The sequence below is a fragment of the Microchirus variegatus genome, assembly GCF_963457635.1.
Source record: "Microchirus variegatus genome assembly, chromosome: 2".
In the NCBI taxonomy this organism is placed as follows: Eukaryota; Metazoa; Chordata; class Actinopteri; order Pleuronectiformes; family Soleidae; genus Microchirus; species Microchirus variegatus.
The window spans coordinates 31,060,968-31,088,541 of record NC_139803.1 but is presented as its reverse complement, the minus strand read 5'-3'; the positions used below and the strand labels follow the sequence as shown (position 1 = coordinate 31,088,541).

General features: G+C 45.8%; 1 protein-coding gene across 1 annotated transcript; it reads left to right on the top strand.

Moving 5' to 3' along the window:
- The first annotated feature begins 3 nt into the window (after positions 1-3).
- dync1h1 (dynein, cytoplasmic 1, heavy chain 1) lies at positions 4-27,574 on the top strand. Its single transcript, XM_083909107.1, has 78 exons — positions 4-452; positions 1,530-1,617; positions 1,718-1,891; positions 1,984-2,239; positions 2,333-2,519; positions 2,602-2,873; positions 3,510-3,737; positions 3,828-4,481; positions 4,585-5,007; positions 5,087-5,266; positions 5,415-5,564; positions 5,654-5,800; positions 5,883-6,023; positions 6,119-6,295; positions 6,439-6,549; positions 6,631-6,750; positions 6,846-7,085; positions 7,192-7,347; positions 7,464-7,577; positions 7,691-7,801; positions 7,876-8,085; positions 8,176-8,322; positions 8,407-8,573; positions 8,663-8,836; positions 9,221-9,575; positions 9,936-10,130; positions 10,208-10,490; positions 10,569-10,669; positions 10,765-10,924; positions 11,014-11,254; positions 11,338-11,521; positions 11,603-11,815; positions 11,903-12,141; positions 12,234-12,390; positions 12,477-12,701; positions 12,793-13,023; positions 13,102-13,242; positions 13,328-13,561; positions 14,133-14,339; positions 14,425-14,546; positions 14,640-14,805; positions 14,898-15,061; positions 15,148-15,277; positions 15,354-15,487; positions 16,112-16,226; positions 16,313-16,474; positions 16,566-16,780; positions 16,936-17,140; positions 17,224-17,397; positions 17,496-17,615; positions 17,721-17,841; positions 18,317-18,512; positions 19,210-19,327; positions 19,430-19,645; positions 19,719-19,931; positions 20,019-20,146; positions 20,229-20,382; positions 20,482-20,628; positions 20,711-20,861; positions 20,951-21,204; positions 21,286-21,420; positions 21,516-21,610; positions 22,084-22,258; positions 22,340-22,415; positions 22,489-22,649; positions 22,744-22,855; positions 22,941-23,001; positions 23,091-23,214; positions 23,285-23,398; positions 23,639-23,809; positions 24,046-24,263; positions 24,353-24,456; positions 25,452-25,660; positions 25,827-25,980; positions 26,074-26,216; positions 26,300-26,468; positions 26,936-27,057; positions 27,155-27,574. Exons 1-78 carry the CDS (start codon positions 203-205, stop codon positions 27,281-27,283), a joined length of 13,920 nt encoding a protein of 4,639 aa, XP_083765233.1. The 5' UTR covers positions 4-202; the 3' UTR covers positions 27,284-27,574.

The window sequence follows — 27,574 nt, the reverse complement described above, 5'->3', positions numbered from 1 at the left end:
CAATACCCCAACGAGATACTCGTCATTCGAACTTCAAGACCCACAATCCACTGCGCACATTAAGTCCTCCAGACACGGGTGCGGCGCTTTGACAGCAGCAGTCACTCTGTGTCTGCAGTCACTGCGGTTTCTCTCAGAACTCTCGGTCTTTTCTCTCGTGAAATTTCCCACTGTGAAAGGTCGCTGTTGACCGTTTCACACAATGTCCGACGGCGGGGGGACGGAGGAAAACTCCGGCACCATGGAGGTGTCCGCAGTCCAGACGGTCGCTGATCCATCGGTGCTGCAGAAGCACGTCCGCAAACTGGTGCCGCTTCTCCTGGAAGATGGCGGCGAGGCCCCGGCCTCACTGGAAACCGCCCTAGAGGAGAAGAGCGCCGTGGAGCAGATGAGGAAATTCCTTGCTGACCCTCAAGTCCACACCATCCTGGTGGAAAGAAGTGCTCTTAAAGGTACGTTCAGAACGTTGCGGTGATTTGTTGAGAAATTCAGTTATTTTCTACGTACGCAACGTTAGCAATGGCTGCAAAACAAAGCGTTGAAGTCTTAGTCATGGGCTAGTTTTATGCTAATAATAATATTGATGATTGTGAACAGGAGGGAGTGAAAGACATCCAGACTAGCCATTAAATGCTAACATGACTTGCAAGAATCATCACAAGGTTTCATTTATTGGAGCTACATGACAATGGGTGTAGAGCTGAATGACTTACCCTCAATACTCTCAAAGATAAAATGATGGTGGATGTCACTGTTGTACAGCAGATAATATTGCTAATTAAAATATAAAGAGTTCTTTGTCAGAACTACAAGTCATGCAGTGGCCACCTTCATGTGGTGGGATCATGTGAACCAGCTTGTGCCAATGAGCACATTGTTTTCAGTTGCTTCAAGTAAGATTAATCCTCAGCCTCACAGCACCCTGCCTTAACTAATGTTTTATACATGTTCTGAACATCCTTGTTGTTCCATATGATCAGCCAGCGGGGCTGAGTTTGATCCGTGAGGCCAGGGCTTCTTATTCCTGGTCCTGCATGTTTTAGATTTCTCTGCTCAAACACACCTGATTCAAATGGTCACCTCGTCGGTAAGCTCTGCTGAAGCCTGATAACGACCCGTGTATTTATATATTTGAATCTAGTGTGTTGGAGCAGGGAACACCTAAAACATGCAGAACAGTGGCTCCCCAGTATCACGAGTGTGAAACCCTGCCTTAGGTTTTTCAGTCCTGAGCAAGAGACGGTCACAATTCGTGTTTCTCTGCTAATAATAACTGCTGCATTGCAGACAGTGCAAGTGTCTGCTGATGCTTATTTTTTCCTCCAAGCCCTTACTGCAAAAGTGGGTGGGGCCTGACCAATAATAAAACTGTAAGAATCCTACTTTAACAAGGCCTTCTCTACACAGCCGAGTGCAATCCTTGTCTGGATGTCTCCTGGACAACATTAATTCTGTATTTGTTCAGTTCAGATATTATATATATATATATATATATATATATATATATGTTTTTTTTGTTCTTTCCACAGAGGACGTTGGAGATGAAGGAGAGGAGGAGAAAGAGTGCATCACTTACAACATCAACATTGACATACACTACGGCATCAAGTCCAACAGGTAAATTATGCATTTAAAGCACAGAAAAGAGAAGTGGTTGCATGTAAATTTACCTTGGCTTTTACTTTACCAACATGCTAATACTCCTTCTTCCCTGAAGCTTGGCTTTAATCAAGAGGACAGGAGTCATTGACGCAGACAAGCCCATCTCGACCCAAGTTCGTGTTCTGACCTTGAGTGAGGATTCTCCTTACGAGACGCTCCACTCTTTCATCAGCAATGCTGTTGCACCGTTCTTCAAGTCCTATATCCGCGAGTCTGGCAAGGCAGACAGGTAATTCTCACAATTTGTCTTCTGACTTCATTTGTTATTTTGGTGGAAAAAAATCCCCCAAAACATGTTCAATATCTGCCTTCACCTTGTAGAGATGGGGATAAGATGGCTCCCTCAGTGGAGAAGAAGATTGCTGAGCTGGAGATGGGACTGCTCCACCTGCAGCAGAACATTGAGATCCCTGAGATCAGCCTGCTCATCCACCCCAGCATCTCAAACATCGCCAAGCAGTGCTATGAGCGCGGGGAGAAGCCCAAGGTCACCGACTTTGGTGACAAAGTGGAGGATCCAACCTTTCTGAACCAACTGCAGTCTGGAGTTAACCGCTGGATCAGGGAGATCCAAAAGGTGTGAATTCATCCTTTTACAGTTCATGTCGTTGGTATGTGGAATTGTATTTTTCTCTGACATTTACCACTGGGTTTTGTTTTTTTTTGTCAGGTGACGAAGCTGGATCGTGACCCTGCATCAGGCACAGCCTTGCAGGAGATCAGTTTCTGGTTGAATCTGGAAAGAGCCCTGAACCGGATCCAAGAGAAGAGAGAGAGCCCAGAGGTTCTGCTCACACTGGACATCCTCAAACATGGCAAACGTTTCCATGCTACAGTCAGCTTTGACACTGACACTGGTGAGTAACGGCAGTTTTAAAACCCTTAAACCTTTGTTTCTTACACTGCGATGAACACTTTTGCTTTCTCTGCCTCTCACAGGTCTGAAACAGGCTGTTGAAACAGTCAATGACTACAATCCTCTGATGAAGGATTTCCCTCTTAATGACCTGCTCTCTGCCTCTGAGCTTGATAAGATCCGCCAGGCTCTGATGGCAATATTCACTCACCTCAAAAAGATTAGGAACACCAAGTATCCTATCCAGAGAGCCCTGCGTCTTGTTGAAGCTATCTCCAGGGACCTGAGCTCCCAGCTCCTGAAGGTTCTTGGCACCAGGAAGCTCATGCATGTTGCCTATGAAGAATTTGAAAAGGTTGGCTCTCCACTCATAAATTAAAGGGATAGTTCGGAATTTTGGAAATAAGACGTATTATCCAACTCAGCCGGTGTGATGGAGACGTCTGGAGACGTTTTCAAGAAATTTCATTCAGTTCTTCTAGTTGCCAAGTTCGCTGATGCTATGGCTAGCGCAAGATAGAATAATATTTGAAACAAAACTGACGTTGCATCGCATTAATTTTTGAGGGACTACTTTCTCAGCACTATACTTCCGGCAGCGGAATCAGTCCGCCGCTGCCGGAAGTATGACGTATGAGACATAAATCCTTCGAATTGCAAGGTTAGTTTTATTTCAAACATTCTATCAGCACAGATATGTACATCGATAGTCTGCCGTTACAATCGATTTGCCTCGGGTGTTTTTAATGCCATGCTAACTTGTATCATTGACTTGCGCTAGCCATAGCATCAGCGAACTCTGCAACTAGAAGAACTGAATGAAATTTCTTGAAAATGTCTCCAGACGTCTCCATCACACCGGCTGAGTTGGAAAATAGGTCTTATGTCCAAAATTCCGAACTATCACTTTAAGTCCAAGATATGTGCTTTCATTAGCTGCTTTTGTCCTAATTTTGTCCTAATTTTGTCCTTATTCACGTTCTGTGTGTAGGTGATGGTGGCTTGCTTCGAGGTGTTCCAGACCTGGGAGGACGAGTATGAGAAGCTCCAGGTGCTTCTGAGGGACATCGTGAAACGAAAGAGAGAGGAGAACTTGAAGATGGTGTGGCGTCTCAGCCCTGCTCACAGGAAGCTCCAGTCACGACTGGACCATATGAGGCGTTTTAGAAGGCAGCACGAGCAGCTGCGGGCCGTCATTGTCCGTGTGCTGAGGCCTCAGGTAAAATATATACATTTTTGGACGATCCATGGTCTCTCAATCTCATATTTTAATTATAAACATTTGACTAATGTCTTATTATGTGTCCAGGTGTCTGCTGTACCGCAGCATGCTCCTGGAGAGACCGTTGAGCCTCAAGATATGAAGGTAGCTGGAGTTCTCTTTGATGCGGCCGATGCCAATGCTATCGAGGAGGTCAACCTGGCATACGAGAACGTCAAAGAGGTTGATGGCTTGGATGTGTCCAAGGAAGGCATGGAAGCCTGGGAAGCCGCGATGAAGCGCTACGACGAGCGAATCGACCGCGTGGAGACACGAATCACAGCCCGTCTGCGCGATCAGCTGGGAACCGCCAAGAACGCCAATGAGATGTTTCGCATCTTCTCCCGATTTAACGCCTTGTTTGTGCGCCCTCACATCCGCGGTGCCATCCGTGAGTACCAAACGCAGCTCATCCAGCGCGTGAAAGATGACATCGAGTCCCTGCACGACAAGTTTAAAGTGCAGTATCCTCAGAGCCAGGCCTGTAAGATGAGCCACGTCCGTGATCTGCCGCCTGTGTCTGGGTCCATCATCTGGGCCAAGCAGATCGACCGTCAGCTGACTGCATACATGAAGAGGGTGGAGGACGTTCTTGGAAAAGGCTGGGAGAATCATGTGGAGGGGTTAAAGCTGAAGCAGGACGGCGATAGCTTCAGGGCTAAACTCAACACTCAAGAGATATTTGACGATTGGGCTCGCAAGGTATGAAGATCCTAATTGCTGTTTAAGGTCTGGCATCACAGGCTTATTATTTCCTGATCTCCAGTCTATTCTGTAAATACTAATCCCTTTCACTTTAAATTAGGTGCAGCAGCGTAACCTCGGAGTCTCTGGCCGGATCTTCACCATTGACAGTTCTCGTGCCCGTGGACGCACAGGAAACATGCTCAAGCTCAAAGTCAACTTCCTGCCCGAGATCATCACCTTGTCCAAAGAGGTCCGCAACCTCAAGTGGCTGAGCTTCCGCGTTCCCTTGGCCATCGTCAACAAAGCCCATCAAGCCAACCAGCTGTACCCGTTTGCCATCTCTCTGATTGAGAGCGTGCGTACCTATGAGCGCACCTGCGAGAAGGTGGAGGAGAGGTTTTCGATCTCACTGCTGGTGGCTGGACTGAAGAAAGAGGTTCAGGCTCTCATCACTGAAGGGATCACCCTGGTGTGGGAGTCCTACAAGCTGGATCCTTATGTTCAGAGGCTCGCGGAGACTGTGTTCAACTTCCAGGAGAAGGTCAGTGTGGCCATGTTATCATTCTTTGTGTACCTTCTGTATAAATACTAACTTGTTTTAACTGTTGTGTTGGTTACAGGTGGACGACCTGTTGCTGATTGAGGAGAAAATCGATCTTGAGGTTCGCTCTCTGGACACTTGCATGTTTGACCACAAGACCTTCACTGACATCCTCAACAGAGTCCAGAAGGCAGTGGATGACCTGAACCTGCACTCCTATTCCAACCTGCCCATCTGGGTCAACAAGCTTGACATTGAGGTTGGGGCCATGAGATTAGATTTAATTAAATTACCGATAAATAATTGATTAATCAATTCATTGTTTCAGCTCTACATGAGATAATTGAAGAGACATTGTAATCCTTTTGTACGGCTTTGAAAAATGATTTATTTTGTCAATTTCTTAGATTGAACGTGTCCTGGGAGTGCGTCTACAGGCTGGCCTCAAGGCCTGGACTCAGGTGCTTCGTGGCCAGGTGGAGGACAGAGCCGATGTGGACATGGACACAGAGGCTCCACAAGTGAGCCACAAACCTGGAGGCGAGCCCAAGATCAAGGTACAGATCGTGACCTCATATATCTTCAAGCATTTGTCATTTCATAATCATACAAAACCCGAAAACCTTCCCTGTTTTTAAATCCCCAGAATGTTGTCCACGAGCTGAGGATTACAAACCAGGTCATTTATCTGAATCCACCAATCGAGGACTGCCGCTACAAGCTCTATCAGGAGATGTTTGCCTGGAAGAACATCATCATTTCCCTCCCCAGGATCCAGAGTCAGAGATACCAGGTAAAAGCATTGTGGAAGAAGAAAACCATGATTTAAAGTAAAACACATGCACAATCTAAGAAATGATGTCCTTCCTTACCAGGTGGGTGTCCACTATGAGCTGTCGGAGGAGGAGAAGTTCTATAGGAACTCTCTGACCAGAATGCCAGATGGGCCTTCAGCCATAGAGGAGGCCTATAATGCAGTGGAAGACATTGTCGGTGAGGTGGAGCAGTACGTCAAGGTAAGAGCTCCATTGGTCTTAGTTTTACTGCTGAATTGGCAGCTTCTCTTCACTTTGTTCTCTTTAGACTTAGACTGTGTTTTGTCCATGTCCAGGTCTGGCTGCAGTACCAGTGCCTGTGGGACATGCAGGCAGAGAACATCTACAACCGCCTGGGCGAGGATCTCACCAAGTGGCAGGCCCTGCTGGTCCAAATCCGAAAAGCACGCGGGACGTTTGACAACGCGGAGACACGGAAAGAGTTTGGACCTGTGGTCATTGACTATGGCAAGGTAATGAAAAAGCCATTTCTGAAAGATGTGCAGATTCACATTAATCTGGGTCATAGTTCTCCAAAAGACTTGTGGATTTCTTGAATAATAATAATAAATACCCAATAGATTTTTACTAAATGATTTTTCATCTCCACAAACAGGTCCAGTCCAAGGTGAACCTGAAGTACGACTCCTGGCACAAAGAAGTCCTCAGCAAGTTCGGACAGATGCTTGGCCAGAACATGCAGGACTTCCATGCCCAGATATCCAAGGTAGAAATGCAGTTTTGTCTTTGTTGCAATTTTTTCTCACTGATAAGTTTCACTAATTACTTTTTTTTTTGTTTCCTCAAGTCCCGTCAAGACCTGGAGCAACATTCGGTGGACACGGCGAGCACTTCAGATGCCGTCAACTTCATCACGTACGTCCAGACGTTGAAGCGCAAGATCAAGCAGTTTGAGAAGAACGTGGACGTATGTACTCCTTATCTTTTGTTCCTTTTATGTAACTGGACACTTCAGGACAATCTGAAATCCTAATCAGATTCTCCCTCCTCCTCTACCACTAGTTGTTCCGCAACGGACAGCGTCTGCTGGAGAAGCAGCGGTTCCAGTTCCCACCGTCTTGGCTCTACATCGACAACATTGAAGGAGAATGGGGCGCCTTCAGCGACATCATGAAGCGCAAGGACACTGCCATCCAGCAGCAGGTGGCCAACCTGCAAATGAAGATCGTTCAGGAGGACAAAGCCGTGGAAAACCGCACCACGGACCTGCTCAATGACTGGGAGAAGACCAAACCAGTAGCTGTAAGAGACATTTAATTGTATTACATTTGGAAAAAATGATGTACTATTGTCTTACTTGTATAAAATAACTTGTCTTCAATGTCTTTCTGGTGACCTGTTTGAACAGGGAAACCTGCGACCAGAGGAGGCTCTTCAGTCTTTGACCATCTACGAAGGCAACTTTGGTCGCCTGAAGGTTGAGAGGGAGAAGTGTGCTCGTGCCAAAGAGGCCCTGGAGCTCACCGATACTGGCCTGTTCAGTGTCAGTGAAGAGCGGGTGCAGGTATATAGAATTATATGTCATATACTGTATGAGTGAGTCACAATTTGAAGGTGAAATTGTGTCCACATGTGAAACTTTGTGCGGGGGTTAATTTCCCTCTTTGCATCGACCTGTAGGTGGCGCTGGAGGAGCTGCATGACCTGAAGGAGGTGTGGTCTGAGCTGGCAAAGGTTTGGGAGCAAATCGACCAGATGAAGGAGCAGCCATGGGTGTCTGTACAGCCTCGCAAGGTAAGAAAAAAATTACTGCATACTTTCAGATGATTAAATCTCCCTTTCTATATTTGTCCCTTTAAAAAAAAAAAAAAAATGTATATAATTTTTCTTGTGTTTTGTAATTATAGCTTCGTCAGAGTCTGGACGGGCTTCTGAACCAGCTGAAAACGTTCCAAGCCAGACTGAGGCAATATGCTTCCTACGAGTTTGTCCAGAGGCTGCTTAAAGGATACCTCAAGGTCAGTTTCTTTTCTATATATGACCAGAAACAGTTTCCTACAAACAAAATTAAACTTCTCTCTTCTCTCTCCAGGTCAACATGCTGGTGATCGAGCTGAAATCTGAGGCTCTGAAGGACCGCCACTGGAAGCAGCTGATGAAGCGTCTGCATGTGAACTGGGTCCTGTCTGAGCTGACCCTGGGACAGATCTGGGATGTGGATCTGCAGAAGAACGAGATGGTGGTGAAGGACGTTCTCCTGGTCGCCCAGGGAGAGATGGCACTGGAGGAGTTCCTCAAACAGGTGAAGAAGAGGGAGGGGCCTCAATAGATGATGCAAGTGTTCGCTTTTGTAAAAGCTAATGACAATAATTGTGTTTTTGCCGGCTCTCAGATTCGCGAAGTGTGGAATTCGTACGAGCTGGACCTGATCAACTATCAGAACAAGTGTCGCCTGATTCGAGGGTGGGACGACCTCTTCAACAAGGTCAAAGAACACATCAACAGCGTGTCTGCCATGAAGTTGTCTCCATACTACAAGGTAAAGGATTATTCCAGCCTTTTCTTTGATACAACTGTATAGAATTGTACTAATATTCTAATATTTCTGTTCACTTTCTCCCAGGTCTTCGAGGAAGACGCTCTGAGCTGGGAGGACAAGCTGAATCGCATTATGGCTCTGTTTGATGTCTGGATTGATGTCCAGCGTCGCTGGGTCTACCTGGAAGGCATCTTCACAGGCAGTGCAGACATCAAGCATCTGCTCCCAGTCGAAACCCAGAGATTCCAGAGGTAAATAATCAACATTTGAACATTGAATGTGATTTAATAGGAAGTGATGAGCTTCAAAAATGGATGTAATCTCTGTCTTTATTCCGCAGTATCAGCACAGAGTTCTTGGCTCTGATGAAGAAGGTGACAAAGTCTCCTCTTGTGATGGATGTGCTGAACATTCAAGGAGTGCAGAGGTCTCTGGAGCGTCTTGCTGACCTGCTGGGGAAAATCCAGAAAGCTCTTGGAGAATACCTGGAGAGGGAGAGATCCTCATTCCCCAGGTATGATGATTTTTAGTTTTTCATTATACTTTATTATCCAATCCAACTTTATTAAAAGCACTTTAAAAACAACAACAGTTCAAACAAATTGCTGTACATCAGAGATAAATAAATAAAACAAATGAAGCATACAAACGTGTGACCTAATAGACTTAAGAACAAACAATAAAATACCGTAGAGAAAATTTAAAAACAACACAAATAAGCAGGTCATACATAAAACTATAAAAAAAGATAAGAACCAACGCCTCATACTGGGTCGAAAGCCAAAGAGTAAAAATGGGTTTTTAAGATGAGTTTTAAAAGACTCGCTTGGCTTTTCTGAAATCACTTTTCCGGATTAATTTTTTTGATTCATGCATTAATGTATTGTATTTTTCACAGGTTCTACTTTGTGGGAGATGAGGACCTGCTCGAGATCATCGGTAACAGCAAGAACGTGGCCAAGCTGCAGAAACACTTCAAAAAGATGTTTGCCGGCGTCTCCAGCATTCTGCTGAACGAGGACAACACCGAAGTGCTGGGAATCTCCTCCCGTGAGGGCGAAGAGGTGGTCTACAAGACGCCAGTCTCCATCACGAAGCACCCAAAGATCAACGAGTGGCTGACGCTGGTGGAGAAGGAGATGAGGGTGACGCTGGCCAAGCTGCTCGCCGAGTCGGTCACAGAGGTCATCGGCTTCAACAAGGGCACAGCCGTGGACTTAAGCCAGTACATTGACTGGATCGATCGCTACCAGGTTAGCACTGAGAACATTTACTCTATATTTACAGTCACATTTTTCAATATAATATATAATAGAGTTGCAAACTTTCTCGATTAATCTTTTGGTCCAGAAAATATCAGAAAATGTAAAAAAAAAAATGTTGATCAGTGTGTGTCAGACCTGGAAATGACGATGTTCTCGAATGTCTTGTTTTGTCCACAAAGCAAAATTATTCAGTTTTAATGATTTCTTTGTTTGTGTGGAGCAAAGAAACAAAGAAAAAGCTTCAAACCGATTAATCGATTATCAAAATAGTTGACAAATAAATTGGTAATGGATTGATCGTTTCAGCTCTAATATATAATATTTTTTTCTTCACTCATCCTTTCACAGGCCCAGCTGGTGGTCCTTTCCACCCAGATCGCCTGGTCTGAGAACATCGAGTCGGCTTTGACCACCGTCTCTGCTGGCGGGGACATGACGCCAATGCATGGAGTGCTGTCAAATGTCCAGGCCACGCTCAATGTGTTGGCAGACACCGTGCTGATGGAGCAGCCCGCGCTTCGCAGGAGGAAACTGGAGCACTTGGTGAGTGAACTCTTCATTGAATTTAGAATGTCTAATGATGAAAACTCAAGTTAATCCCTCTTCTGCTTCCCCCTCAGATCACAGAGTTGGTGCACCAGCGCGACGTGACCAGGACTCTGATCAAGATCAAGATTGACAACCCCAAGTCCTTTGAGTGGCTCAGCCAGATGCGCTTCTACTTTGACCCCAAGCAGACGGATGTCCTGCAACAGCTGTCCATTCAGATGGCCAACGCCAAGTTCAACTATGGCTTTGAGTACCTGGGAGTCCAGGACAAGCTCGTCCAGACGCCTCTGACAGACCGCTGCTATCTGACCATGACTCAGGCCCTGGAGGCTCGCCTTGGAGGGTCACCATTTGGTATGAGATTCTTGCAGACAGGAAAGTGAGGATTAACAGTTAGATTAGTAAGATTAGTAAGATTGTCTTGTCATCTAGGTCCTGCCGGTACTGGAAAGACGGAGTCTGTGAAAGCCCTTGGTCATCAGCTCGGCCGTTTTGTCCTGGTCTTCAACTGTGATGAGACCTTTGACTTCCAGGTACAACCCTCTTTTTGTTTTAAAGCAAATTTTACAGCCAGTTTTTGTTTGGTTGTTGGTCATTTAACTTCGTCTCTCTCGCTCTCTCTCGTTAGGCCATGGGTCGTATCTTCGTGGGTCTGTGTCAGGTGGGAGCCTGGGGCTGCTTCGACGAGTTCAACCGTCTGGAGGAGAGAATGTTGTCCGCGGTCTCCCAGCAAGTGCAGTACATCCAGGTGGCTTTGAGAGAGCACAGCAATCCAAACAGAGACAGGAGTAAGTGCCATTCTGCACACTTAAAGATAAAATACACAGTACAGAGGAGAACTGCAGGTTTAGTAAGGTGTCATTTTTCTCCATCCCAGGTGTCCCCATCACCACCGAACTCTTGAACAAGCAGGTGAAGGTGAGCCCAGACATGGCCATCTTCATCACCATGAACCCCGGCTATGCCGGCCGCTCCAACCTGCCCGACAATCTGAAGAAACTGTTCCGCAGCTTGGCCATGACCAAGCCCGACCGCCAACTCATCGCACAGGTCATGCTCTACTCGCAAGGATTCCGCACTGCCGAGATCCTCGCCAAGAAGATTGTGCCCTTCTTCAAGTATGTACTTATGTTTGTCTGGTTAAAGGTTTGAGAGGATTGCAGCTGCTGTTCTAAACTGCAGTGTCTTGCCTCTGTTTCAGGCTGTGTGACGAGCAGCTGTCATCTCAGAGTCACTATGATTTCGGTCTGCGAGCTCTGAAGAGCGTGCTGATCAGTGCAGGCAACGTCAAGCGTGAGCGCATTCAAAAGATCAAAAGGGAGAAGCACGAGCGTGGAGAGAACGTCGACGAGAACGAGATCGCTGAGAACCTTCCTGAACAGGAGGTATTCAAAACTTGGAATGTTAATCTTTAATCCAGGTACAAATGTGAGGAACTTTGACTAAATTTGTCACTTTGACTTTAGATCCTGATTCAGAGTGTGTGCGAGACCATGGTTCCCAAGCTGGTGGCAGAGGACATCCCACTGCTTTTCAGCCTGCTGTCAGACGTCTTCCCTGGAGTCCAGTACCACCGAGGGGAGATGACCGCACTGAGGGAGGAGCTGAAGAAGGTCTGCAATGAGATGTACCTCACCTACGGAGACGGTGATGATGTTGGCAGCATGTGGGTGGAAAAGGTAAAAGGTCGCAGAGCTGACTCAATGTTATGCCGAAGGTCACATTCTGCATCATTCAAGGAACTTTTTCTAATCTCCGTCTTCCAGGTGCTCCAGCTGTACCAGATCACACAGATCAACCACGGCCTGATGATGGTGGGACCTTCAGGCAGCGGAAAGACCTTGGCTTGGAGGGTGCTGCTCAAGGCTCTGGAGAGGCTGGAAGGAGTCGAGGGCGTGGCCTACATCATTGACCCCAAAGCCATCAGCAAGGATCACCTGTACGGAACCCTGGACCCCAACACGAGGGAATGGACTGACGGCTTGTTCACGCACATCCTCAGAAAGTGAGTTTGAGAACCACACAGGTGCATTATTTAGTGACACGCTCAACTATTCAAACCATGTGATGATCTAATGCTCTTTCTGTCCACTCCAGGATCATTGACAATGTCCGCGGTGAGCTGCAGAAGCGCCAGTGGATCATATTTGACGGTGATGTTGACCCAGAGTGGGTTGAAAATCTCAACTCTGTCCTGGATGACAACAAACTGCTGACTCTGCCAAACGGAGAGCGTCTCAGTCTACCACCAAATGTAAACACACACACACACTTAAATTGAGTCTGTATCGCTGGGTGAGTGCTTGTTATTTACTCCGTGTTATCGCGCTTGCTCCACAGGTGCGTGTGATGTTCGAAGTGCAGGACCTGAAGTACGCCACGCTGGCCACCGTGTCTCGCTGTGGCATGGTCTGGTTCAGCGAGGACGTCCTCAGCACTGACATGATCTTCAACAACTTCCTGGCTCGCATTCGCAGCATCCCATTGGACGAGGGAGAGGACGAAGCACAGCGCAAGAGGAAGGGCACAGAGGACGAGGAGGAGACGTCGTCACCGATGCTGCAGGTATGAGGAAGAAAATTATATTCAATAAAACAAACACAAATTGTCCTGACAAATATTTTCCTCATTGCTGCCCTTCTTTGTCTCGCCTTAGATCCAGCGCGATGTTGCGTCCATCCTGCAGCCGTACTTCACCTCCACAGGCCTGGTCATCAAGGCTTTAGAGCACGCCTCTAAGATGGAGCACATCATGGACTTCACCCGTCTGCGCTGCCTGGGTTCCCTGTGCTCCATGCTACACCAGGCCTGCCGCAACGTGGCTCTTTACAACAACAACCACCCTGATTTCCCCATGCCCATCGATCAGCTAGAAAGATACATGCAGGTAAAATGCCGTCTTCTGCTCTTGATGTACTGAAAGTCTTTTTTCTCTATTTTCTTACCATCGATTTTCTTCCTACAGAGGTATCTCATCTATGCCGTGTTGTGGTCCTTTTCTGGTGACGGACGCCTGAAAATGAGAGCAGAGCTCGGAGAATACATCCGTCGCATCACCACCGTGCCCCTCCCGTCTGCTCCCAATGTTCCCATCATTGACTACGAGGTACAACTTTGTGTTACACACAAATAAATATACGTATGTGTTAGAAAGTCAAAGAGTCAAACTAAACTTGATTCCCTCCATCCAGGTGTGCATCTCAGGTGAATGGCAGTCCTGGCAGGGCAAGGTGCCCCAGATTGAGGTGGAGACCCACAAGGTGGCCTCGCCAGATGTCGTGGTTCCCACTCTGGACACCGTCCGCCATGAGGCTTTGCTCTACACGTGGCTCGCAGAGCACAAACCACTGGTGCTGTGTGGACCTCCTGGCTCTGGAAAGACCATGACTCTGTTCAGTGCACTCAGGGCCCTGCCTGATATGGAGGTAAGAGACCTTTCAGAAATCTTTTTATGTACTCAGTTTTGGGGGTCACTTATAAATGTTCTTTTTGAAGGAAAATCACTTTTTTTCAATTAATATAACATTAAATGAATCACTACACTCTATACATTGTCAATGTCGTAAACGACTATTCTAGCTGCAAACGTCTGCTTTTTAATGGAATATGTACATAGGTGTTTAGAGGCCCATTTCTCTTCAGTGTTCTAATGGTACATTGTGTTTTCTAATTCCGTTAGAAGGCTAATGGATTATTAGAAAACCCTTGTGCAATTATGTTAGCACAGCTGAAAACAGTTTTGCTGGTTCTTTGGCGAAATCAAAATTATTATTTTGAATAAAAATCATTATTTCTAATCTTGTCAATGTCTTGACTATATTTTCTATTCATTTTGTAACTCTTTTGATGAACAAAAGTGTGACTTTTAATGGAAAACACAGCAAAAATTGTATAGGTGACCCCAAACTTTTGAACAGTGTATATACAGCGTGAATAGTGTACATTTTGAATGAAATGTGAAATGATATTTTGTCATTTCTGTCTCCTCTGCACCAGGTCGTTGGTCTGAACTTCTCCAGTGCCACCACCCCAGAGCTGCTGCTCAAGACCTTTGATCACTACTGCGAGTACCGTCGTACCCCTAACGGCGTGGTCCTTGCCCCCGTCCAGCTCGGCAAGTGGCTGGTGTTGTTCTGCGATGAGATCAATCTGCCCGACATGGACAAATATGGCACACAGAGAGTCATCTCTTTCCTCAGACAGGTCAGATACTTACCTGTTAGAAGCCTTTTCCACAAACTCAATGTTCATGTTGTTCTTGTATGTAATATTTGTTGTTCCTTCACAGATGGTGGAACATGGAGGTTTCTATCGCACCTCAGACCAGACATGGGTCAAACTGGAGAGGATCCAGTTTGTTGGTGCCTGTAATCCTCCCACTGACCCTGGCAGAAAGCCTCTCTCACACAGGTACAGTGATCAAGAATTATTTTCATTGCAACTCAACCCAATTCCTTCTTCTTTCTCGTATGACAAATATTTATTGTGTGATGTTCTTTTTAGGTTCCTGCGTCACGTTCCTGTCGTCTACGTGGACTATCCTGGTCAAGCCTCTCTCACCCAGATTTACGGAACCTTCAACCGTGCCATGCTGCGTCTCATTCCCTCTCTGCGGACCTACGCCGAGCCTCTAACCGCTGCTATGGTCGAGTTCTACATCATGTCTCAGGTGATGAAGCGATGGAACGTGCAATTTGAACATGCAAAGTATGAAAAAAGATGACTTTGTCTATTTTATTTTCCTTTCCTTTCACCCCTCAGGAGCGTTTCACTCAGGACACACAACCCCACTACATCTACTCTCCCAGAGAGATGACACGCTGGGTGAGAGGAATCTTTGAGGCCCTGCGGCCTCTGGAAACTCTGCCCGTCGAAGGCCTCATCAGAATCTGGGCCCACGAGGCTCTCCGCCTCTTCCAGGACAGGTGAGTGTTGGTGGTTATTACTCACACAGTGTGCGGTGTCATTTTCTTTGACAATTTAACACGAGCGGTCTCTTGCTCTTTTCCAGGCTGGTTGATGATGAAGAGAGAAGGTGGACAGATGAAAACATTGACATGGTTGCGCTCAAACACTTCCCCAACATTGATAAGGAGAAGGGTCTCACCAGGCCGATCCTCTACAGCAACTGGCTCTCCAAGGTAAAACAGAGATTTCTTGTCTTTGCTGCTTTGATAGTGTAATGTTCTGTGCTGAGTTTCACGTCTGTGCGTTCAGGACTACATCCCAGTGGAACAGGAGGAGCTGAGGGACTACGTGAAAGCCCGTCTCAAGGTCTTTTATGAAGAGGAGTTGGATGTCCCCCTGGTTCTCTTCAACGAGGTGCTTGACCACGTCCTGAGGATCGACCGGTATGTAAAATCCTCTTTGTTGCTCAGTACTGCCTCTGATTTAAAACATTTTCTTGCCAACTGTTCTACCATAACAGGTTAAAGGATCTCATGGAGGATCAGTATGGATTCTAAGCCCTGGATAGTTAGGTCTCACTGGCCAATTTTGACTCAGACTTTACAAAAGTTAACATTTAATTTGAAGCAATTTAATTTAATCTATGAGCAAGTGTTTTTGTTTTGTGAGAGCATTTTAATACAGTGTTTACTTTCACTCAGATAACCTACAATGGTACTTCCGCTGCTCACGATTGAATTTATTTTATTCTTTTAAGAAACAAAATACAGTCAAAATACAAGTCAAATTAAGTTTGAGAACTTCCCAATTTGGGAAAGCTAGACGTATATAAAAGACCAAATAAAGAAATGTCTAGCAGGGAGATTTGAAGTAAAATGAACGATATAAACTCGTCGTTAGTCCAATTAAAACATTCAAAAATGAAGCATAAAACAGCATTATAGGGTCATCCATTCAGAGCATCTGTTTGTTCAAGATGAACATATCTTATCCATTTGGCCCACAGTTTGATAAATATATTTTTCTAATCTGTTGAGCAAGTATTTAAAGGCGATGTTCTTCTGTAGAATTTTCCGTCAGCCTCAGGGCCATCTGCTGTTAATCGGTGTGAGCGGAGCAGGGAAGACCACGCTGTCTCGTTTCGTGGCCTGGATGAATGGACTTAGCGTTTACCAGATCAAGGTTGGTCTACGCGTGTAAAGGAGATTAAAGTCACTGTTTGCCGACCTCTATGCAGTACTTGCATCTGTGTTTGTGTGTGTTTTCAGGTGCACAGGAAATACACGGGAGAGGACTTTGATGAGGACCTGCGTACGGTGCTGCGTCGCTCAGGCTGCAAGAATGAGAAGATCGCCTTTATTATGGATGAGTCCAATGTGCTGGATTCTGGTTTCCTTGAGAGAATGAACACATTGCTGGCTAATGGAGAGGTAACTAGACAAACTTGCTCTCTATAATTATATCGTGTTTGGGTTGTGTACAGGTACGTTTCATGTTCTCTAATCTTTTTGTCGTTTGTAGGTTCCTGGCCTGTTTGAGGGTGATGAGTACGCCACTCTGATGACCCAGTGTAAGGAAGGAGCCCAGAAAGAGGGCCTGATGCTCGACACACACGAAGAGCTGTACAAGTGGTTCACCAGTCAGGTGATCAGAAACCTTCATGTGGTTTTCACCATGAATCCCTCATCAGAAGGCCTGAAGGACAGAGCTGCCACCTCCCCCGCCCTTTTCAACAGGTACATATTATTATTATTATTATTATTATTATTATTATTATTATTATTATTATCATTATTATTATCATTATTATTATTATTATCTGTGGCGTCAAAGAAATGCAGGGCGTTGTGGAGTTCCTGTTGAAATGAAAACACTGCTCCTCTGTCCCCAGGTGTGTGCTGAACTGGTTTGGAGACTGGTCCACAGAGGCTCTGTATCAGGTGGGCAAGGAGTTCACAAGCAAGATGGATTTGGAGAAACCAAACTACAAAGTTCCAGACTACATGCCCATCGTCTACGACAAACTGCCCCAGCCACCATCCCATCGCGAGGCTATCGTAAATGGCTGCGTGTTTGTGCATCAGACACTCCACCAGGTCAGGGCACTGAGTCATGGTTGTTGTGGTTAATGCACGCCTTATATACATGTACCTAATATTAGTTTTCAACCCTTACCCAGGCCAACAACCGTCTAGCCAAGCGCGGTGGTCACACCGTGGCCATCACCCCTCGCCACTATCTCGACTTCATCAACCAGTACGCCAACCTGTTCAACGAGAAGCGCAGTGAGTTGGAGGAGCAGCAGATGCACCTCAACGTCGGCCTCCGCAAGATCAAGGAGACTGTCGATCAGGTGAGACCATCTTGTCTGAGTATATTCCACTTATTATGTTTGTCCTCACAAAACAGAAGGGTGTAACTTCCTGATTGTTCATACGTCTCCTCAACAAGGTGGAAGAGCTTCGCCGTGACTTGAGGATCAAGAGCCAGGAGCTGGAGGCGAAGAACGCTGCTGCCAATGACAAGCTGAAGAAAATGGTCAAAGACCAACAAGAAGCTGAGAAGAAAAAGGTAATGTCATTACAACGGCTGATAAATTAGAACTTGTTTTATATTATCTTTAGCTTTGTATTGGTTAATATATTGATGTATGTACTCTTATCACTGTGATTCCAGGTGATGAGCCAGGAGATCCAGGAAGCTGTGTACAAGCAGCAAGAGGGGATCAAGGACAAAAAGCTGAGAGTGGAGGAGGACCTGGACCAGGTGGAGCCTGCTGTCATTGAGGCTCAGAATGGTACAGTATTGTGTTTCCTTGTAATTGATAAGTCACTTAAGCATGGCTTGTTTATAAAAATGTAGAACTAAACTAACTCTTGTGCTGTTAAAATATGAAATATTGGTAGCACTTTAGATTAGGGAACATATATTCACCATTAACTAGGTGCTTATTTAACATATATAAGTAGCATACTAGCCCTTTATTAGTAATCATGAAGCATCTACATAACCTTATTCTACTTCCATTACGACACAAATTAAGATTTCTCCTACAAAAGATGTTAATACTTGCTTAATATTTACTAATAAAGTGCTAGTATGCTACATGTATGCATGTTAGTAAGCACCTAGTTAATGGTGTATATATGTTCCCTAATGTAAAGTGTTACCATAATATTACATCACTGTCTGGTCCGGTGGATTCTTGTTAACAAATTGATCTCTGCTTGCAACACCCCTTCCATCACTGGCCTTCCTTATCATAATCATAGCCGTTAAGTCCATTAAGAAGCAGCACCTGGTGGAGGTGCGTTCCATGGCCAATCCGCCTGCAGCAGTGAAGCTGGCCCTGGAGTCCATCTGCTTGCTCCTTGGCGAGAGCACGACTGACTGGAAGCAGATCAGATCCATCATCATGAGGGAGAATTTCATCCCCACTATTGTGAACTTCTCTGCTGAGGAGATCAGGTGAAATGAGAGAAAATGCATCATGCAACTGTGTTGACTAAAGAGCGCCCTCTCCCTCTTTGTCGCTTTCTTTTTCCTGTCTTTAATTCCCCCTCAATCTCTTCTTGCCATAAACTCTCCTCCCTTTTCTGTTGATCTTCATTTTCCCTCCCTACCTCACTAGCGGTGAACTCTATTAAGCGGCAGCACCTAGTAGAAGTGCGGGCTATGACCAACCCGCCAGCCGCGGTCAAACTGGCCCTGGAGTCCATTTGCCTTTTGCTGGGCGAGGAAACCAATGACTGGAAAAAAATCAGACAAGTTATTATCAGGGACAATTTCATCAGCAGCATAGTCAACTATTCCTCTGAGGAAATGAGGTACCCGTGTCAAAGCGTCGCTTCAGTCTTTATCGAATGGACGCACCAGATAATATTCAATCAGTGTCTCAATCAAGTGGCACATATGATGATTTTTAGCCAAACTGATTAAAATTGTTGTTGAATCAGAATAGAAACCGATGGTACCTTCACTGAAACTGGTCATTCTTGTGATTCTCACAGTAATGTGTGTAGATATTTCACCCAAACAAGATAAATTAAAATGGCTCCGCCCAAACATGATTTATGTTGATTTGTGATACATTTTCTTTTCTTGTTTTTTTTTTTTTTATTATACTTAATACTTATAATTATATACTATTTCTATGTTTTTCCAGTGACTCCATCCGTGAGAAGATGAAGAAGAATTATCTCTCCAACCCTGGCTACAACTACGAACAGATCAACAGAGCCTCTCTGGCCTGTGGGCCTATGGTGAAATGGGCGATTGCTCAGGTAAGAAATCCTAATTCATGTGAAAGAGAGAAAACTGTGCGACATATCTACATAAACATATATACATAAATATGACCAATACATGATCTTCTGCTCCCGTAGCTGAATTACGCTGATATGCTGAAGCGCGTGGAGCCTCTGCGCAACGAGCTGCAGAAGCTTGAGGACGACGCCAAGGACAACAAGACGAAGGCAGAGGAGGTGGAGCACATGATCAGAGAACTGGAGGCCAGCATCGCTCGCTACAAGGAAGAGTACGCCATCCTCATCTCAGAGGCCCAGGCTATCAAGGCCGACCTGGCTGCAGTTGAGGCTAAGGTGAGCTTCGGTCATGCTTCATCAACGTGGTTTATTTGCAGCATTTTCCTGAACCTTTGGCCTCTCCTCACAGGTGAATCGCAGCACAGCTCTGCTGAAGAGTCTCTCGGCTGAAAGGGAACGCTGGGAGAAGACCAGTGAGACCTTCAAGAACCAGATGTCCACCATCGCCGGAGACTGTTTGCTCTCGGCGGCGTTCATCACCTACGCTGGCTACTTTGACCAGCAGATGAGACAGAACCTGTTCACCACTTGGTCTCACCACTTGCAGCAGGCCAACATTCTGGTATTTAAAGCTTTATAAACGCAGCAACGTCGACTCCTGACCTTAAACAATCCCTCATATGTCATCTGATGTCGGTTTCTCCCACAGTTCCGCACTGATATTGCCAGAACTGAGTATCTGTCCAATGCTGACGAGAGGCTGCGCTGGCAAGCCAACTCCCTCCCAGCTGATGACCTGTGCACTGAGAACGCCATCATGCTCAAGAGGTTCAACAGGTTGGTATCTTTATTTTCTGCCATTGTAGTATTATTGTTATTATACTTGGATAGATTTTAAATACCTTTGCCCCTTCTCTAGGTACCCACTCATCATCGACCCATCAGGCCAAGCCACAGAGTTCATCATGAACGAGTACAAAGAACGCAAGATCACCAGAACCAGTTTCTTGGACGACGCCTTCAGGAAGAACCTGGAGAGTGCTTTGCGATTTGGAAACCCCCTGCTGGTCCAGGTGAGAACAGCGACTTCACACTTAGTTTTCACATTCTTTCGCAATTTTTTATTCTTCATACATGGATTTGTTTTGTTTGTTTTTGTTTTTGCCTTGTAGGATGTAGAAAGTTACGACCCGATCCTCAACCCGGTGCTGAACAGAGAGGTCCGCAGGACTGGAGGACGTGTCCTCATTACCCTCGGAGACCAGGACATCGATCTGTCACCTTCGTTTGTCATCTTCCTCTCCACACGAGACCCAACCGTGAGTGGATAATCTTTTGTGTTTCCTCTCTAGATGTTGTAAGGAGCTTTGTTTTTAAAAACGCTGTTTCCTGTGTACGCAGGTGGAGTTCCCGCCAGATTTGTGTTCGCGTGTGACCTTTGTCAACTTCACTGTGACGCGCAGCAGCCTGCAGAGCCAGTGTCTCAACGAAGTCCTCAAGGCTGAGAGACCTGACGTGGATGAGAAACGCTCTGACCTTCTCAAACTGCAAGGTGAGACACACAATGGCAGAACACAATAAAATCGCATTGGATCCGCGCTCATCCAGACATCACTGACTCTCCGCTTTCTTTTCTTTTAGGTGAGTTCCAGCTGCGTCTGCGTCAGCTGGAGAAATCGCTGCTGCAAGCCCTCAACGAGGTCAAGGGCCGCATCCTTGACGACGACACGATCATCACCACGCTGGAGAACTTAAAGAAGGAGGCAGCCGAGGTGACCCGGAAGGTGGAGGAGACGGACATCATCATGGCTGAGGTGGAGGCCGTGTCACAGCAGTATCTGTCCCTGTCTTCTGCCTGCAGCAGCATCTACTTCACCATGGAGTCTCTCAACCAGGTCTGAGTCCATCTCACTTCCTGTCACCTCATTCCTCCTTAAATCTTACACTGCTCAACAAACGTGTTCCTGTGCTTCCAGATGCACTTCCTGTACCAGTACTCACTCCACTTTTTCCTGGACACATACCACACCGTGCTGTACGAGAACCCCAACCTCAAGGGCATCAGCGACCACACGCAGAGACTCGCCATCATCACAAAGGACCTCTTCCAGGTTTGAATCTGAGGTTTAAAACAAGAAAGGAACTATTTTTTTCTTCTTTCTATGAATAAGATAATAACAATATTCCTGTGTTTTCTTAAACGTAGGTGGCGTTTAACAGGGTAGCCAGAGGTATGCTGCACCAGGACCACATCACATTTGCAATGCTGCTGGCCAAGATCAGTCTGAAGGGCATCGCCACGTAAGACTCTTTCTAACTCGTTTTAAAGCTGTACTTTTAAATGAAACACTACCGTTAAGTTTGTTGTCACCTATAGAATTGTTGTGTTTTCCATTAAAAGTCAGACTTTTATTCATCAACAGAGTTGCAAAATGAATAGAAAATATTGGCAAGATTAGAAATAATGATTTTTATTCAAACTTTGCTTTCATCAAAGAGCCAGCAAAACTGTTTTCAGCTGTGCTAACATAATTGCACAAGGGTTGTCAAGGGTTTTCTTGATCATCCAATAGCCTTCTAACGCGATTAGCAAACAATGTACCATTAGAACACTGGAGAGAAATGGGCCTCTATACACCTATGTACATATTCCATTAAAAACCAGACATTTGAAAAAAAGTGCTTTTCCTTCTAAAATAAGGACATTTCGAAGTGATCCCAAACTTTTGAACAGTAGTGTACATGATGCATTCAAATCCCTCCTTTATTTCCAGTGAACCCTCGTATGATGCAGAGTTCCAGCACTTCCTGCGCAGCAAAGAGATTGTTCTGACTGGCATGTCACTGCCCAAAGTGAAGGGTCTGACCTCTGACCAGTGTGAGGCTATGGTTCGCCTCAGCCGCCTGCCGGCTTTCAGAGACTTGGTGGACAAAGTTGAGGCTGATGAAGTGAGTATTGACGGACGCTGTTGGCACAGAGTCAGAGAGAGAGAATCTGTCATTTTACTTATCATTGTTTTATTTTTTCAGCAATTCTTCATGTGGATTGAGAGCAACAGTCCAGAACTGGCTGTTCCTTATCTGTGGTCAGAGGAAAAGCAGTCAAGTGAGTCTTTACAATGGATTCATTTTATTTTGGAAAGGTGTGTGCAGGTTGATTGACTTCTGTTCCTGCTCAGCTCCTATTGGCCAGGCGGTGCATCAGCTGTTGCTCATTCACGCCTTCCACCCCGACCGTCTGTTGGCCATGTCGCAGATCTTCGTGTCAAAGGTGCTCGGCGAGACGTTCATGAACATCATCGAGCAGCCTCTGGACCTGGCTAACATTGTCGACAGCGAGGTAGAGTTGAATATTCTCTTTGTAATCATCAGAGCCGTAGTCTTTGTCATCATCAGGCAGTTGAAAGTGTTGCTGTTTTTCTGTGTGTGTGTAGGTGAAGCCCAGCACACCGGTGCTGATGTGCTCTGTGCCGGGGTACGATGCCAGCGGTCTGGTCAGAGATCTGGCTGCTGAAGAGAACAAGCAAATCACTTCCATCTCTATCGGTAAGAGATCAGAACCTCATGTTGTCGCTTAAAGCGTAAGATAAGATACACGACTGATGAGGATGTTGTAAATGTTCCTCCACAGGTTCTGCTGAGGGATTCAATAAAGCTGACAGAGACATCAACACTGCTGTCAAGTCTGGAAGGCAAGTAAATCTTCTGATGTGCATTTGTGGCTATGACTGTGTGCTTTTGTTTTCTTGTACAATCTCTCCTGACTGTGTCCATGCTGCAGGTGGGTGATGTTGGAGAACGTCCATCTCGCCCCCGCTTGGCTGATGCAGCTGGAGAAGAAGCTGCACTCCATGCAGCCTCACGCTAGCTTCAGGCTTTTTCTGACAATGGAGATCAACCCTAAGGTAAATCCCATCACTCATGAAGACATTTTCACCGTTTAACTTTTAAACTCAATGACCTTTTCCACTTCAGGTTCCAGTCAATCTGCTTCGTGCCGGCAGAATCTTTGTGTTTGAGCCTCCTCCTGGTGTCAAAGCCAACATGCTCAGGACCTTCAGCAGCATCCCTGTGGCTCGCATGTGCAAGGTGACCTGAAATCATTTCACCAACATACACTACCATTCAAAAGTTTGGGGTCACCTAGACAATGTATCGAGGGTATTTCTGATTCATTTAATTAGTTTGTTTAGTTAATTAATTAGTTTAGTTATATAAATTTTTTTCCTTAAAAAATAAGAACATAACATTTCTAGTGAACAACTCACAAGTTGAATCATTGACTGCCTGCAGGTTGTCTAAATGTTGTTTTTGTGTGTGCTCCCACAGGCTCCCAACGAGCGCGCCCGCCTCTACTTCCTGTTGGCGTGGTTCCACGCAGTCATTCAGGAGCGTCTGCGATATGCACCTCTGGGATGGTCCAAGAAATACGAGTTTGGAGAGTCTGACCTGCGTTCGGCCTGCGACACCGTTGACACTTGGCTGGACGACACTGCCAAGGTTTGGACAATAACGTTTATTTAATTTGATTTGATTTGAGGTCAACATTTCCAATCCAATCAAACTATATTTATAAAGCACTTTAAAAACAACAGCTGAAACAAAGTGCTGTACATCAGAGATAAATAAATAAAACAAATAAAACATACAAACGTGTGACCTAATAGACCGAAGAACAAACAAATAAAACACTGTAGAAATACATTTGACAACCACCTCACACATGCTCACCACAGGGTCGTCAGAACATTGCACCGGACAAGATTCCCTGGGCCGCCTTGAAAACCCTCATGGCTCAGTCCATCTACGGCGGCCGCATCGACAACGAGTTTGACCAGCGTCTGCTCAACACCTTCCTCGACCGCATCTTCACAAAGCGCAGCTTCGACAGCGAGTTCAAGCTGGCTCTCAAGGTCGACGGACATAAGGACATAAAGATGCCCGATGGCATTCGGTCGGTGGTGACTGCTTTCTGCCTTTGTTACAGTTTCCACTGCTTCTACTGTGTCTAATACTGAAAGTCTTTCCTGTTGTTTTTTACAGGCGTGAGGAGTTCATGCACTGGGTGGAGATGCTTCCCGACACTCAAACTCCATCCTGGCTCGGGTTGCCTAGCAATGCAGAGAAGGTCCTGCTCACCACTCAGGGTACGCCACGACTGATCACCTAGTCATCATCACAGCAAATGGAACTCATTCTCATTCTGTTCACATGTCATTTATTTACCATTAATCTCTTTCTTTCTCTCTGTCCTAGTGTCTTTAACGTTTTACTTTGACAGTGTTTCCTCATGCGACAACGCGGTCAGGATCTCATGTGATTGCATCTGCTTTGGGCAGAACATTGTGTGTGTGTGTGTGTGGCAGCTGATCTCTGACCTTCTCATCAGCTCTTGTTAGTTGTATGTTGAAGTTCCGCAGTTTAGTGAAGGTGACGTCTGCAATCAGGAGTTGTTGTTTTTTAAATGCTGCTGGGTCTGTTTTCAGTTTGAAAACTCCCAGTAATGCATTTTAGTCTTGACAGGCAAAAACTGTATATGCAGATTACTCTGATATGGAGCTGAATATTTTATCTTAAAACTTAAAACTCATATGGAATGGATTTAGCCGTAGCTGTTGTTTATAGCTTTGAAAGGTGCTCTACCCAAAGGTTAGGTGTGTGTGTGTGTTTGTGTGTGTCCTCACCCTCCAGCAGTTGTATTTCACAGACCATCATGTCGCTTTGCTAAAAGACTCTCCCCACCCCCCTCCCTCAGATTAGGAGCCAAAACCTTTCCCCCTTCACTCCTCATGACATCCTCCCTTCCTTGTTTTGCAAGATTGATTTCACCAACAACCCCCCATCTCCCCCCCCCCCACACACACACACTATATCCCTTTGGTCGTCCCTTCATTTGTTCGATCCATTTCTTTTACAGGTGCGGTCAGGAATGTGCAGTTTTACTTGACTACTTTAGTTTGAAATGCTGCCCCTTTCTTTTGTTCTCCCCAGTGTTGTCGTCCTCCTTTCTCTGTTTTCAAAAAAAAACCTTTATTTAAACTATATGTGATTTTTCTTTTCCTCCCTACCTTCCCACCATTGCCTTGTTTTGCCCACCTCACCACCACCTGCCTCCCTCCCTCCCACCTGCCGGGCTGCGCAGGCACTGACATGATGGGTAAGATGCTGAAAATGCAGATGCTGGAGGATGAGGACGACCTGGCGTACGAGACGGAGAAGAAGGAGCGTGCCGCGTCCACCTCTGATGCTCAGCCGGCCTGGATGCGGATCCTCCACACCACCGCGTGCAACTGGTTGCAGCTCATGCCGCAGACGGTCAATCCGCTTAAACGCACGGTCGAGAACATCAAGGTAACGACAGGAAGAAGTGGGAGGGCGCTTGATTTCAGGACGAACAGCATCTGTGGGGAACAGCTGTTCAACAGCTTCTATATCATCCATGCTTAATTCAATTCAAGAACACAAAAACAGACGTTTGTTGAGCTTCTCCAGTGTGATGATGTCATGTCTTCTTCAGGACCCACTGTTCAGGTTCTTTGAGCGTGAGGTGAAGATGGGCGGCAAGATGCTGCAGGAGGTGCGTCAGAATCTGTCCGACGTTGTACACGTGTGCGAGGGCAAGAAGAAGCAGACCAACTACCTGCGCACGCTCATCAGCGACCTCGTCAAAGGTTAAACTCCTGTTTCCGCTCAGATCAGAGAGCTAGAAGTCGTCACTGAGCAGACGTAGAGTGACTAACTGTGGTGAATGTGTGCGTGTGTAGGCATCCTCCCTCGTAGCTGGTGTCGCTACACAGTCCCAGTCTCCATGACGGTGATCCAGTGGGTGGCCGACTTCAGCGAGAGAATCAAGCAGCTGCAGAACATCTCGCAGGCGTCTGCCAGTGGAGGAGCAAAGGAGCTGAAGGTAGCTTGGTTGTCATTCTCAAAACAAAGAAATGGGCAGAAGCAGTTACTGTAATAATACTGTCGTCTTCTTGTCTTCACCAGAACATCCATGTGTGCCTGGGCAGCCTGTTTGTACCAGAGGCCTACATCACTGCGACTCGTCAGTATGTGGCTCAGGCCAACAGCTGGTCTCTGGAGGAGCTGTGTCTGGAGGTCAACGTCACCACGGCACAGGGCACGGCGCTGGACGCGTGCAGTTTTGGCATCAAAGGTCAGATGAGTTTTTACATGGATGAGGATTTAATGGACTCGCCTCATTCCCCACGCACCAAAGTCCATACAGAAGTCCAGCAAATTCAAGGGTTTATCATCCAATAGCCTTCTAACGTGATTGGCACAAACAATGTACCATTAGAACACTGGAGAGAAATGGGCCTCTATACACCTATGTACATATTCCATTAAAAACCAGACATTTGCAGCTAGAATAGTCGTTTACCACATGAACAATGTATAATAAATAGAATAATAAAAATAGAATATGTCTGTATGTAATGTATTTCTGATTCATTTAATGTTATATTCATTGAAAAAAAAAAGTGCTTTTCCTTCAAAAATAAGATGCTTCTATCACTAAACAGTCTGAATTACTGGACTGACGTGTGAGATATTCAAAGACGCCCTGAACGACGACAACATTTCGACCATGTTGTGATATTTGATCTCTGCTTCTCTCAGGTCTGACACTGCAGGGAGCGACCTGCACCAACAACAAGCTGTCTCTGTCCACCTCCATCTCCACCGAGCTGCCACTCACTCAGCTCCGCTGGATCAAGACAAACGATGAGAAGAGACACACGGTAGGAGCATGAGCTCACACACACACACACACACACGCACAACTTAAATCTGAAAAACAATGTCTTCATCTCACGTCGTGCTTTTCTCTGGCCACAGGTGACTCTGCCAGTTTACCTGAACTTCACCAGGTCTGACCTCATCTTCACGGTCGACTTTGACATCGCCACCAAGGAGGATCCACACAGCTTCTATGAGCGTGGAGTCGCCATCCTGTGCACAGAGTGACCACAGAGTCTTGAATTAGACTAGACACTTTGCCTATTAACCACAATATTAATTAAAAAAGCAGAATAAAATGTTAGGAAAGTTAGCGGCACAATGTTTAATCATGTACCCATTCTTAGTGTGTGTTTGGAAAGTGTCTTGGAAGGTTAGAGGGAATGTTGATAAAGATGATAAAAAACAAAGACGGCGGGGAAATGGAATGTTGGAAAAAGGGAAAGTAAAGTTGTGTTTTAAGGAAAGAATATGAATGTTTTTAAATGGAATAAAGGAAAAGGAAGGAAATGAACTGCA

What these genes read in the sequence shown, in the direction of transcription:
- dync1h1 (XM_083909107.1), top strand. Translation starts at nt 203, where the DNA reads ATGTCCGACGGCGGGGGGACGGAGGAAAACTCCGGCACCATGGAGGTG. An exon ending in TCACAAAGGACCTCTTCCAG is followed by an intron (nt 21,421 to 21,515) that starts GTTTGAATCTGA and finishes TCTTAAACGTAG; the next exon opens with GTGGCGTTTAACAGGGTAGC. An exon ending in CTAACATTGTCGACAGCGAG is followed by an intron (nt 22,650 to 22,743) that starts GTAGAGTTGAAT and finishes GTGTGTGTGTAG; the next exon opens with GTGAAGCCCAGCACACCGGT.